This window comes from Phascolarctos cinereus, unplaced genomic scaffold (assembly GCF_003287225.1).
Source record: "Phascolarctos cinereus isolate Bilbo 61053 unplaced genomic scaffold, phaCin_HiC Scaffold_5;HRSCAF=322, whole genome shotgun sequence".
Classification (NCBI taxonomy): domain Eukaryota; kingdom Metazoa; phylum Chordata; class Mammalia; order Diprotodontia; family Phascolarctidae; genus Phascolarctos; species Phascolarctos cinereus.
Genome location: NW_027555958.1, coordinates 14,702,992 through 14,715,932, shown reverse-complemented (window position 1 = coordinate 14,715,932; position 12,941 = coordinate 14,702,992). Strand labels below are relative to the sequence as shown.

The 12,941-nt window shown below is 55.3% G+C and overlaps 1 protein-coding gene across 1 annotated transcript; it reads left to right on the top strand.

The window, feature by feature from the left end:
• Nucleotides 1-3,485: 3,485 nt before the first annotated feature.
• TMEM41A (transmembrane protein 41A) lies at nucleotides 3,486-12,941 on the top strand. The gene is made up of 5 exons (XM_021005775.2): nucleotides 3,486-3,715; nucleotides 6,770-6,923; nucleotides 7,582-7,743; nucleotides 8,972-9,110; nucleotides 11,642-12,941. Exons 1-5 carry the CDS (start codon nucleotides 3,567-3,569, stop codon nucleotides 11,860-11,862), a joined length of 825 nt encoding a protein of 274 aa, XP_020861434.1. The 5' UTR covers nucleotides 3,486-3,566; the 3' UTR covers nucleotides 11,863-12,941.

The window sequence follows — 12,941 nt, the reverse complement described above, 5'->3', positions numbered from 1 at the left end:
TGAATACGTTTTAATAATTCTCCTTCCCCAGATTCCCACTCCAACCCACTTTGAGAATGCTGTATTCAGAGAGAGAACAGTGCCCTGGCTTTGTTCTCTTCTTGCATGGGGAATATGTTGGAGAGATGGGGAGAGTCTCTGGGGCTCCACTGTGGTGGATGAAAAAGGAAGGGATAGCAGAGGGGCTGGAGCAGCAGAGGGGCAGAGGGAAGGAGTAGAGGCAGCCAGCCCCCTTCTCCCACTGGCTCTCTCCCCAGCCCCTGAAGTGCTGAGAGACAGCCAGGGCAGAGGGCGGGTCAGAGAGAAAGACCTGCAAAGCAGCAGCGGATTCTCCTTGCCAGGGCTCAGCCCACTAAACCTGCACCAGTGAGATGGCCAGGACCCACAACACCACTGGCTATGGCAGCTTGCTGAGAGGTAGTGTGGGGTGGTGAGTGGGGGAATGGACCTGGATCAGGAAGAACAGGGGTTGAATCTGGCCACTGCCACCTGCTACTTAGGGCAAGCCATGACCTCTATGAGCCAGCCTCTCTTTCCTCTTTTGTAAAAGGAGGAGGGGGGGCGGGGTTTGAAGCAGATGATAATATAACAATTATATTCATAAATGATTTATCATTTACCATGATAATAACCTTGTAATAAGGTAGAGTCTTCTCAACCCATCCAGATTCCAGAGTTCCTCTGGAATTTCTACCACCTCTTCTCATTCTGAGGCCTTGCTGGAAGGATGAGATTAGCACTGAGTGGACGCTCCATTGCCTGCCATGGGAAACTAACCAAAAACTGGATTCTTGCCTGGAGGGGCACGGGTGGGGGTGGGCCCCCACTGGGAGCCCAGAGGACACCAAAGGAGCTGCAGCTGCTTAGCATGGGTTTATTATGCCTTGTTTTATCCTAGTTACTTGCTCACTGATTCTATATCAAGAATACAAGCACCTGTATACAAGGTCCAAGCATGTTTGTTCACAGCTATGGAGAGCCAACTCCATTATGCCGGGGATCACTGGCATGAGGCAGGGCCATCAGTGGGTGGGGATTTCAGAGCTGATTTCTGACAGGGTAAGTTCACAAATCCACACGGCCCTGGAGAATGAGTCAACGTGGTGCCCCATAGAAAGAAAGGATAGAAAGTCATGGACTTTCTGCGATCCCTGGAGACCAGGTGCCTTCTTAGCACTCCCTCCCCATGCCCCTCCCATGGAGGAAAAACTACCAGGGCGAAAAAGGGAAGGGATCCTTTTACTGACAGGATTGGGTGTGTGGCAATCCAGGCCACCTGGTGATTAAACAACAGCAAAAAAAGGTGCCAGAGAGGGCAGCTAGGTGTTACAGTGGATAGCATCCCAGCCTTGGAGTCAGGAGGACCCGAGTTCAAATCTAACCTCAGATACTTACTAGTTGTGCGACCCTGGGTGAGTCACTTAACCCTCACTGCCTCACCAAAAAGCAAAAAAAATAACAACCCCCAAAACAACAAAGACAAAAGGTAACCAGAAATTAGTTTCCCTAGAGACCTTTTCATCAGTAAGGGGAGAGAATTTTAAAAAGATGTGGGGGAAAGATAACCGCTCTGGATAGAGCTTGTTTGGGTAAACTTAATCTTCACCAGGTCTAAATTTGGAGGAGAAATAGTGCTTCTTACAGAACAGAACAAACCCAACCGAAGGGTTTTTAAGGCTCTACCTGAAGAAGCTATGTGGTTGGGGGGCAGCTAGGTGGTGCAGTGGATAGAGCACTGGCCCTGGATTCAGGAGGACCTGAGTTCAAATCCAGCCTCAGACACATAACACTTACTAGCTGTGTGACCCTGGGCAAGTCACTTAAACCCCATTGCCTAACCAAAAAAAAAAAAAAGAAGAAGCAGCTATGTGGTTGCAGAATAATCCCATTAGAGGTCTTTTCTTGTGTCCTAGACCCTGTTGGCAGTACAGTGAAGTCTACTGACTCCTAAGTATCACGTTTTTATATGCATAAAATAAGATACATAAATGCTAGATGCTCTAGAGGCACTGGCCTTGGAGTCAGGAAGACTCATCTTCCTGAGTTCAAATCTGGCCTCAGACACTTACTAGCTGTGTGACCCTCAGCAAGTCACTTCACCCTCTTTGCCTCAATTTCCTCATCTGTAAAATGAGCTGGAAAAGGAAACAGAAAACCACTCCAACATCGCTTGCTATGAAAACCCTCAAATGGGGTCACAGAGAGTGCGAGAGGGCTGACCAGCACAAAGGAAACCAATTATATTGAAAGTGACAAAATACTTAAAAATAAACAGGTCAAGAGGCCGCGCACAAGACAGTGTAAATACTCCAGACAAAGGGAGGCAGGGGCCCAGCGGCAGAGCCGCTGGTGCGAGGCTGCGGGGCTTAGCCTGATGTTACTGTCACTGCTGTTATATGGAACACGCTGAGCACGTGGTTCTCAGATATTCTAAGGGACTGCACAACTAGTAGGCAAGCCAGGGCTTCTGACTCACAGCCCAGTGGGCTGGGTTCAAATCCCGCCCCAGGGAGTCACAACCTGCCCAGGCCTCAGTTTCCTCATCTGTAAAACAAGGGGATTAAACTATATGGCCCAAGCATAGACCAGTTGACACCCGATCCCATCATGCATTGGTGCCCACTGAAGTCAAGGGGACTTTTATGTAAATCAGCATGCAAATGAGGTGGCGCACAGCATCATGGATCACAGCTGCAAGGGACCTCGATGGCCGTCCAGTCCGATCCTCTCACTGTAGCTTGACCTTGGAATGGAGCGGGACACAGTGGGGAGAGGAGCAAAGTGAGCGGAGAAACACGGAGCTGGCATGGAACAGAAGATGGAGGTCTTGGAATGCTTGGGCCATATAGTTTAATCCCCTTGTTTTACAGATGAGGAAACTGAGGCCTGGGCAGGTTGTGACTCCCTGGGGCGGGATTTGAACCCAGCCCATTGGGCTGTGAGTCAGAAGCCCTGGCTTGCCTACTAGTTGTGTGACCCCTATGGGCCTGTTTCCCTGCTAGCCCCTGGGTGGGCTAGGAGAAGGAAGGCCAGAGCTACCAGCCACTCTTGCAAGCTCTCTGCCCCGCCCCCTCAGGGGGGCAGGGGCTCAATAAGCCCCATTCACGCACTCGGGCCGGGGTGGGGTCAGGGGCGGAGCTAGGATTGACCCCGCCTGTCTAGGGAGCGCTGGCGCCCACTGGTTGGCAGAAGCAAAGGGTGAGGTGAGGAGCAGTGAGTCAAAGCCGAGCATGGCTCGGCCCCTTCTCCCCCAGTCGCTCTTCCTATTCGTCAGTTCTGGGTCGGACGGGGGGGGGGAGGTGGGGAAAACAACCTCCAACCTTGTCAGGTTAGGGCAGGAGTTTGCCCCTTCCCCTCCTCCCTTGTCTCTCATTGGCTAGAGAGGCAGCGGGGACGGCCCCAGTGGGCAGTGCCGCTCTTCTATTCGTCAGATCGGACGCTGGGTAGCCCCCGGGGGGGCGGGGCCAGCTTCGGGCCAGCTACGCTCCGCCCCCTCCTGTCAGGGTCCGCGCTCCAGCCCGGGGCAGCAGGTGCGCGGGGCCGGGAGCGGGTGTGGGCACGCGGCCATGCGGCCCCTGCTCGGCCTGCTCCTGGTCTTCGCCGTCTGTACCTTCTCTCTGTACCTGGTGTCCACTCTGCTGCCGCGGGGCCCGAGGCCCGAGACCCGCCCCAGAGAGGAGGGGGAGGAGGCGGAGGGCCAGGAGCCAGGCTCCAGGTACAACGAGGCCTCAGGCTCGGGCTGTGGTCGGGGTGCCCGGGGAGGGGGACGCCGGGGGGGGGGCCCTGGGCCGGGGGGAAGGTCTGAACGGCCGAATGGGTGAAAGAGCGCGATCTCGACCCCACTTCCGGCGGGAGGGTCTCGTCCCGCCTCCACTTCCGGTGAACCACCTCTCTCCTGCTGGTGGGCTTAGTCCCGCTTCCACTTCCGGTGGTCCTGGTCCCTCCTCCTGCCCGCCGTACTCCACTCCTCCCCCCCATTCTTAGTACACCGGGCTCCCCACCGCTCTCCTACGTCCTGATGAGTTAGAGGACCTGGGTTCAAGTTCTGACTCTGACACTGTGTATCTTGAGCAAACACCTCCCCCTCCCTGGGAGTGTGCGATGAGGGGCTTATGGACTGGGCCATCTCCCCGCATTCATCTCCCCGCATTCTGTTGCTAAATCTGGACTTGGGTTGGGATGAACGATTGACAGAGCCTTTATTAAGCACTTCCGGTATGCCTGACCCGATTCTAAGGGCTGAAGATGGGAATAACAAAGCAAGACAGCGCCTGACCTCGGGGGGCTTACATTCTAATGGGGGAAAACAAGACTTCTAGGGGACTGGGGGGGCTAGGGAGGGGGGCTGTAGTCTGGGATGAAGCCATGGGGCAAATGGGGGGAAGGAGCACCGCCTGGCATGGTGTGGGCACGGCCCAGGAGGAGGGGGTCTACCTCCCGCCGGCCGGGGGTCGGGGAGTGGCTGCCTTATCCTGGGTCGCCGGGCCAGGAGCTAGTCCTAGTCCTTCAGCTGCATAGCTGCGAGTCCGTGAGCAGGCATCCCTAAAACGAGGCAGGATGGTCCAGTGGAAAGAGCCCTGGAGCAGAGGACTCGGATAGAAATCCTGCCTACTTTCTCACTCCTGCGTGACCCTGGATGAGATGGCCAAGCCCTCTGGCCTCCAGTGTAGGCGGTGGAAGGCGGTGACCTCGGAGGGCCTTTCTGGCCCGCTGCCTCCACCCACTGAGAGCAGTTGTGTGGTCACGACAGTGGGAGGCACAAGGATTCTGAGAAGCTGGGTTCGAATTGGGCTCTGCTGTGACCATGGGCCTTAATCAGGAGGGGGCTGAACTGGTTTAAGGGCAGCTCTGTCTCTGACCTTCTGTGGTGCCGTCTTTGTCCTCCTCCCTTCCCCGCCCCCAGCTGACTTCCTTCCCCCTCCTGTTCCCTCTTGTGTTTTCAGGTGTTTGATGGAGCCTTCAGTTCAGGGCACCCCATTTTGTAAAGGACATTGACAGAGGAAAGCCAGGACGGCAAAGGGACTGAAAGCCCCCGATGCCGTGGCTTGGGCGGTTGTACTGGACAGAGGAGCTTAGGAGAGGAGGAGACTGTGGAATAGCCAAGTAGCTGCATTAAGGGTCAGAGAGAACGATGACTAGCATTTTTATATGGCACTTACTGTATGCCATGTACTGTGCCAGGGCTTTTCAGATTGTGAGCTCATTGCATGTCTCATTTGATCGTCACAACAACCCTGGGGAAGGAGGTGCTGTTATTATTCTCATTTTGTAGTTGAGAAAGCTGAGGGTCACCCAGCTAGTAAGTGTCCGAGGCAGGCTTTGGTCCCAGGTCTTCTTGACACCCAAGTCCAGTGCATTATCTATTATCTGAAAAACCCCAGCTCTCCCTGTCACCCCACAATCCAACACTCGATATTCCCAGGTCGTCTCTCTTCTAAATCCTAACCAGCTCTAATCCTGCCTAGCTTCACAGGGGCAGGGGGCAAAAGGGCATTGTGGCCATAGACGTGATTCTGAAGGAATGCATAATGAGAATTGTCATAATGGACGATTAGATTGTGAAATAAGGCTTACAAAGTGTTTTAGATACAGTGTCTCATCTAATCCTCACAGTGGCTCTCCCCATAAAGGATGGCATATAAGTGGTCCGTAACCTGAGGCCAAGAACTTTTTTTTTAAATCACCTTATAACTATTTTCCTTTGTAATTCTGTGCATATTATTTTATGCGTTTAAAACCATTCTGAGAAAGACTCTAGGCTTTACTAGACTGCCAGAGCGGTCCACCACACAAAAAAGATTAAGACCCCTTGGCTGAGGGGGTCTCCCCAGGAGCCACAAAGGGCCAGTGTTAAGTTGTCCCTTGGATACTTCCTGGCTGTTTGGCCCCAGACAGGGTCCCTTAGCCTCTCAGTGCTGGACACAGGCCAAGCTCTCCCGTCCCCCCTGTTGGGAGCAGCATCACCTCGGAATAAAACAAGGACAAGTCTATTGTTATGGTCTTGTGTTTTGTCCCCTTACACCCTTCATACCATGTCCAAAAGACTTTGGAAGGAGGCAGGAAGCTTTCTGTGCAAAGGAAGGATTTTGCTGAGATTAGATAATGGGTCCAAAATCTGCCCCGGCAGATGCATCAGTGAAGTGTTGGCCCTGGAACCCTTGCTTGGAGTCCAGAGTCTAACTTCCATTTGGCCAGCGTCACCAGGGAAGAGGAGCCCTTGGGAAGGTGTTAGCTTCAGCATGGACATGTCTCTGGGAGACTTCCTGGGGCCCTGGGGGGCTGTGACTTGCCCAGGACACACACAACCAGTGTGTGTCAGAGACAGGACTTGAACCCAGGTCTGTATATTGTCACCATGAGGTCAAAGTCATCTGGCCTCTAGGCACCCGGCTGAGGAGCCCTGGCAGACTGTAAGCTGGAGAGCTGGTGTCTATCAGCATTGGTAAGAGAGTCCTTACAAGGGAAGTCGCAGGTCTGGTCTCAAAAAGCGAGCAACTGTTGAGTCCTGGACTGCTGGCCCTGGCTCCATTTAGTCCAGCCTTCTCCTTTCACAGATGAGGGACCCGCCCGGGCGGCCTGACCCTTCCCCCCACACTTCCTGGGTCACACGGTCATGCCCTCTCTTCACCCATTTTGGTTTACTTCCCAAAGGGAGTGGAGGATGATAAAGCATGGGCAGCCTCACAGGGGCCAGCGCTGTCAGGGCTGGCTGGCCTGTCCACCATCCTCCTCCCCAGTTTCCATCACCTTTTCTCCTCATTTCTCTCAGGGTGCTCAAGTTTCCTTCAGACTTGGAAGAACTCCGGGAGCTCTCGGACTTTCTACAGAACTACAAGGGGGAGCACCAGGCCTGCGTGCTGTTGCTGTTCTGCAGTGCCTACCTCTACAAACAGTGCTTCGCTATCCCGGGCTCCAGCTTCCTGGTAAAGCCCCCTGCCCCTGCCTAGCCTCCCTCGCTTAATGCAGGGAGAACAAACCCAAAGGATAGAAATGGCCTCTCACCTTTTGGCCTCAGCTTGTAGCCACAGTGGAAAGCGAAGATGTCCGGGGTCCTAGACCTTGGCTTCTGCCGAGATGACCGGTGGGTCCCACAGAGAAAGCTTCCCCCCGGCCCTCCACAGTCTGCCAGGGAGGATGTTTTCAGGAACGACCCTGCTATGACATGGGGAAGCCGTCCCGTTTGCTGGGAGTCCATGTTTGGCTCCTGTTTCCCTCTGTGGCCTCCATGGTATGGAGGAAGGCCAGTCTCCTCGTTCAGCGGGTCCAGCCATGGCCCTCTCAGCTCTGCGGGTGGGCTGGCCAGGCTTGCCCCTACCCTTGCACTACTAGTCTGGCTGATGCTGGAGAGGTGCAGACTTTGCTGGTTTGCTGTCCAAAGAGGCCGAGATGGTTGTGAGAGCCGGAAGTGGCTGAGAGTTCATTTAGTCCGACCCCTTCCTCTCACAGATGATGAAACGGAGGCCCAGAGAAGGCAAATGACCTTCCTAAGGTCTCACCGCTAGCCTGGGGTCAGGCTGGGATGTGCAGCTAGGCTCACTGACTTGCTGTCCTACCCTGCCCTGCTTCGCCTTTTCTCTGCAGAACATTTTGGCCGGAGCCTTATTTGGACCATGGCTAGGCCTCGTCCTGTGCTGTGTGCTGGCCTCAGTGGGCGCCACCTGCTGCTACCTGCTCTCCACTGCTTTTGGAAAGCAGTTGGTGATCTCCTATTTCCCTGATAAGGTGGCCATGCTGCAAAAAAAGGTGAGGAACTCAGCGCCTGGGGTGCCTGGGCATCATTCCTGGGGCTACCGGATGTTCAGGGGGGAAGAGCAGGACCCATGAGGCTTCCTGGTTAGTCTGTGTAGCCGTTGAGGGAGAGGCCCCTCTGTGGCCTCGGGAGGCTCTTCTCTGGATGAAAGAGCCAGTGCCTGTTCTGGGGACTTGAGGAGGCCCTGCCGGGCATCACACTGCTGTCCAGCCTAACACAGTAGGTCCGTGGCCTTCCTTCTAACCTGGTGGGCCATTCCTGCATTTTCGGGTCACTCGCTCTGGACCCAAACGCGTGTAGGCCATCTGCTGGGCTCGGTAGCATCAGTCCTTCAGATGTGTGCCAGCCGGCCTTGTGGAGACGCACAAGTGGGAGGCCAGGGCAGGCTTCTGGCCCACATTAGATTTGAACAGTTTTGCTTTATTTTGCACTGAATTAACAAACATCAGAAAAAGAGTGTTTTCATGTGCAACAGAACAGAAAAGGATGATTACACAGGAAACTAGGCCTGTGGGCCACATCTGGCTCACCGCTGCCCGTCTTGTCCGGGTCTCTTCTGAACGTCCTCCGCTGCTCTGTTGTGCATGTTCTTTGGAATGTTTCAAGTTTCTTTTGGTAACATCATTACTGACCTCCCCGCCCCACACCCCCGCCTTCCCCTGCTCCTCTCACACCCCCACCTGAGTGTGGTATGTCCTGCATCCCGAGTCCATCTCCCTCCTGTCCAGCCTCCTTGGGCCTCTGCAGGCCTTCTGTGTACTGGAATGTGCTGGTGATGAGGGTCCTGATTGGTCGAGGCCTGGAGCTTTAGAGCTGGGGCGGCCCGTCATGGGCCTTCCTTCATTCTCTTGGTCAGGAAGCAGGAGCCACAGAGGCTGGGTGATTTGCTGGAGGTCACACAGGTAGACTGAGGCAGAGCTGGGATTTAAACCCAGTCCTCAGACTCCAAGTCCGTTGGTCATCAGCATGCATGTATGAAGGACCTGGCCCTGCTAGTGCCAGGCACGGGGATCCTTGCAACCATTTCAGCCCCTCTGGCCGTGGTGAGACTTTCAGTCCAAGGAACATGTGCTGCCCCTTCATCTGCCCACGTGGCACTTTCTCCGTGGTCCTTGTCCTGTTCATCCCCACGCCTCTTCGGGTGCGCTGATTCCCCCTCCCCAGAGCCTGAGCGCCCCCTCCCCAGAGCCTGAGCACCCCCTCCCTTTGCTCTGTCTGCAGGTGGAAGACAACAGGAACAGCCTGTTTTTCTTCCTTCTCTTCCTGAGACTCTTCCCCATGACGCCCAACTGGTTCTTGAACTTGTCAGCCCCGATTCTGAACATCCCCGTCGCTCAGTTCTTCTTCTCAGTCCTCATAGGTGAGCGCCTTTGCTGGGGGAGCGCCACACGTGCCGCTCGTGTGCTGAGCCTGGTGCTGGGGGCTGCAGGGGCGGGAGGGAGCCGGCTCTGCCCTGGGCACCCCGGGCCTCGGCAGGAGGGGCGGCCACGGCCGTGGATGGGCACACGCCCTGTGCCTGGATGGGCTGGGAAGCCGGCCTGGGTCACCTCGAGGGAGGGCCAGACATTTCCAAGCTAGGTGGGTTTTTTTGAAATGTCTCTAAAATCTGGGCTTATGGAGAAAATATGGTCATAGGAGAAGCAGGTATTTTGATGGTGAAGATTAATGGGTAGCAGGGGTATCCCCAGGCAGACGCCTGGTAGATGGCATGCAGGGAAGAACAGCCCGACGCTGAATTTGGCTGCAGCGGGGGAGTGAAGAAGCCTGAAGAGACCCATGTAGTCAGGTCCTGCGGCCAGTCTGTGCCGGGCAGAGGAGGCAGTTTTATGTTCGTGGACCCACTCAGAGTTCTTAGAGCAGTGAGTGGCGTACAAAGCAGGAGAAACAGACTGAAGACGTGAAGAGAAAGACCCGCCCCATCCTGCCTGGGTTCCGCCCTCCTGGAGGTCGTCCTATCACCTCCCTCGGCCTTGGTTTTCTCATCCCTAAAATGGGGTAACCCTTGCACTCCCTACTTCATCTGGATGTTGTTAGCTGTAGAGCGCTAGGCCGGTGGTGCAGACCCCCAGGTCTGTCTCCTGCCTTCTTTGCTGGCGGGCCCCCTGCTCCCTCCATCAAGACCGAAGGGGCATTCAAAGCCATGGTGTCCACAGAGAAGGGAAGGTCACACAGCGACTAGGGTCTGAAGTGGGATTTGAACCTAGGGCTTTCTGATAGCACAACCAGTTCTTTTCTCTCTCTACCTCGTGGCCTCTGCCAGTGCTTCTAATGAAAGCAGGTTCTTGCCAGACCCACTTGGTGGTTCCAGGCAGCCTGGATGGGTCAGGAGAGGCAGCTTTGGTCATTGGACAAGGGAGGGAGGGGTCGCCCCAGGGCAGTGGCCAGTGGATGAGGGAACTGAAGGGAGAAATCAGGAAAGAAGAATCATTGAACCCTGGTGAGTGTTGGAAAAGTGAAAGTGAGGAAGGAAACTGTCTCAGAGATGCTTCTGAGGTTTGAGATGGGCTGGTCGGAGAAAGCTCGGAGCCCTGAAGACAAGAAGAGGAGGCCAGTAGGAGCGGGGCGGAAGGCTCTGCGTTCATGTTGGGGGGACTCATCCAGGGGGTCAGAGGCCTCTGGGGGAGGATGCTGAGAGGAGAGAGGAGGAGTCTTGTCACCCAGGGCCGAGGCGGGAGCTGGGAGGAAGAGGAGGCCAAGCAGGACAGGGCAGAGGACAGTGTGGGGGCATGGCGGAGGGTCCCCTCCTTCCTCCTCTGCCCTTCTAGACTCACTGGCTTCCTTTGGCCTCAGCTCAGGCACCCAGCTGCTCCAAGGTCTCCTTCCCCTGTGGTCTCTGTTAGAATGGAAGCTCCTTGAGGGCAGGTGCTGGTTTTGCTCTTTCTTTGACTCTCCCTTGCTTGGCCCTCGGTAAGCATTTAGTAAGTGCTTGTTGGTGGAGCGTACAAGTGAGGGGCGGGCGGGTAGCTCGTAGATGCTTGGGGTCACAGATTTATAGCTGGCAGAGATCTTGGATACCGCTCTTGTTTCATGGGGTAATAAGGGTCAGGATCTGAACCCAGGGCTTCTTGACTCCACATTCTAGGGGAAGATCTCTCAAATTAGACTGAATGTGTTTTTGGGGAGAGGGGCCCAGAAGGACAGGAGGCAGGGAGTTCTTCCCTCTGAGATCAGGATAGAATGTGGGGTCCTGTTGGAGATGGGGTCACATTAGCCTGTGATCCTCAGGGCCTGGTTCAGCCCTGCTGGAGTCATTGCCCCAACTGGCTGAGCTCCAAATGGCTGGAACGATTGGTCTGCGGCTGAGGAAGTCGAATGGGCGTCTGTTCTGTACCCCCGGGTGTGGTCCTGGTGTCTTGGTGTGAATTGGACAGTGAGAGCAGGCCTGAGCAGGCCCCCCCCCCTCCAGTGAGGGGTGGTTCTGGAGGGCAGGGGGCAGGCAGTGACAGGCTCCTCCTGGGGCCTTGGTGGATTCTCCAAAGGCTGGACAGTTATACTTCTCAAGGTCATTTGTGCTATATTTTGAACCCAAATCAAATGTCCAAGCACAACCCTGGATTGGATGTCCCCATTGCTTAGACCCCATCAGGGACTCCTGGGAGCCCTAAGTAGGATTGCCCTCTCCAAGCCCCCCCTCACCTTTCTGCCAATAATGCTCCCTTCTTGTCTGCTCCGGCTGGACCTGGGCCCTCTCCCCCATCCCAACCTGTCAGAGGGAACCCAGAACTCCTTCTCTGCCTTGGCCCGTGGGCCACTCCCCTTTCGGCAGTGGTGGTGGGTCCCTGCTGTAGCTGAGGGCAGACACTCCCTTGCATCCTGAGGACTCCTGGTCCTCACCGCCTGCCCTAGAGCAGAACCCTTAGGACTTCTCAGTAACAGCAGGTTTCCTTCTAGGACTGATCCCGTACAACTTCATCTGTGTCCAGACCGGCTCCATCCTGTCGACCGTCACCTCCCTGGATGACATCTTCTCCTGGGGGACCGGGCTGAAGCTGCTAGCCATAGCTCTGGTGGCGTTGGTCCCTGGAGCCCTCATCAAACACTTCAGCCAGAAGCATCTAAGTCTCGATGAAGCCAGCGGCTTTCTCCGGGGAAATGGCAAAAAGAGGACATGATTGGGCCTGGCTGGTCTGGCTAACTGGCGGGATGGGTGGGGTCCTTGCAAGCCTTCCCTTACTGTGTCCCCCTGGTGAGGGTCTCCTCAGCTGGCCTGGTGCAGCAGCAGGGGCTCCTACCCTGGAGGCAGCCCTTCCTGGCCAGTGGGCAGCCCAGGCTCATTATGGCCTTGACCCATCAGGGACCTACATCCTGGTTGTTTGCATCTGTTTGCTGATGTGAGAGGCATGGTGGGGTAGAGGGGAGAACCTAGCATTTAAGGCCAGACCATCGGGGTTCAAGGCCCATACCTGCCACTTTGGGCCCAGCCATCCCTTCTGCTTGCTGGGCTTCCGTTTTTTATCCGTTAAATGAGGGGGTTGGGCCAGGTCCCCTCATAGATCACTCGTGGTCCCTTGTGGGCTTTTCTGGGCCTTTCCATATTCGTCTATCCTCTGCTTAGTCAGGGCTGGCACCCCCTTGCAGCACTGGCCCAGGAGCCCCTCGATTTCCCAGGTTTCGTTGCCCAGATATCCTTTCCATCTGTAAAATTAGTGGGTTAGAGTAGATGGCCCAAGATCTCGAGTGTGTCCTATGGCCCCTGACATCCCTCTTCAGCCTTCTTTGGTGTCAGTCTTCCCTTGGGAGGTTTATTCTGGTCTTGTGGATCAACCACCTTCCTGTGGATCCTGGGAACAAAGTCTACCGGCACTGTGTAGACAAGGGTTAAGTGACAGGAGGGGGAGCTGCATGTAAAAGGGGCTTTTCTTGATATTTGTAGCAAATACCAAGGCCCTGGGCCAGGCCAGGAGAGGTGAGGGGAGGTGTGGTGCCCGAGCTTCGGGAGAGCGAGGGCTGCTGCCCCTCTGTGGCCGAGTGCCCTAGAATGAGTGCTCTCCCGACCCGGACGCCCGGTCCTCCCCAGCTTTTCCTGCCTCTGGACCCCTGCCCTCTCGTCCCTCCCTCCTCAGGCACTCTCTCAATATGACGGAGATAATCAGAGCAAACTGTTGGTACATTCACTTTTATTGTTTGTCATTAATGATTTGGGGAATGATTTTATTTTTTAATTTAGGCAAAACAGACTGTTTATGTTTCA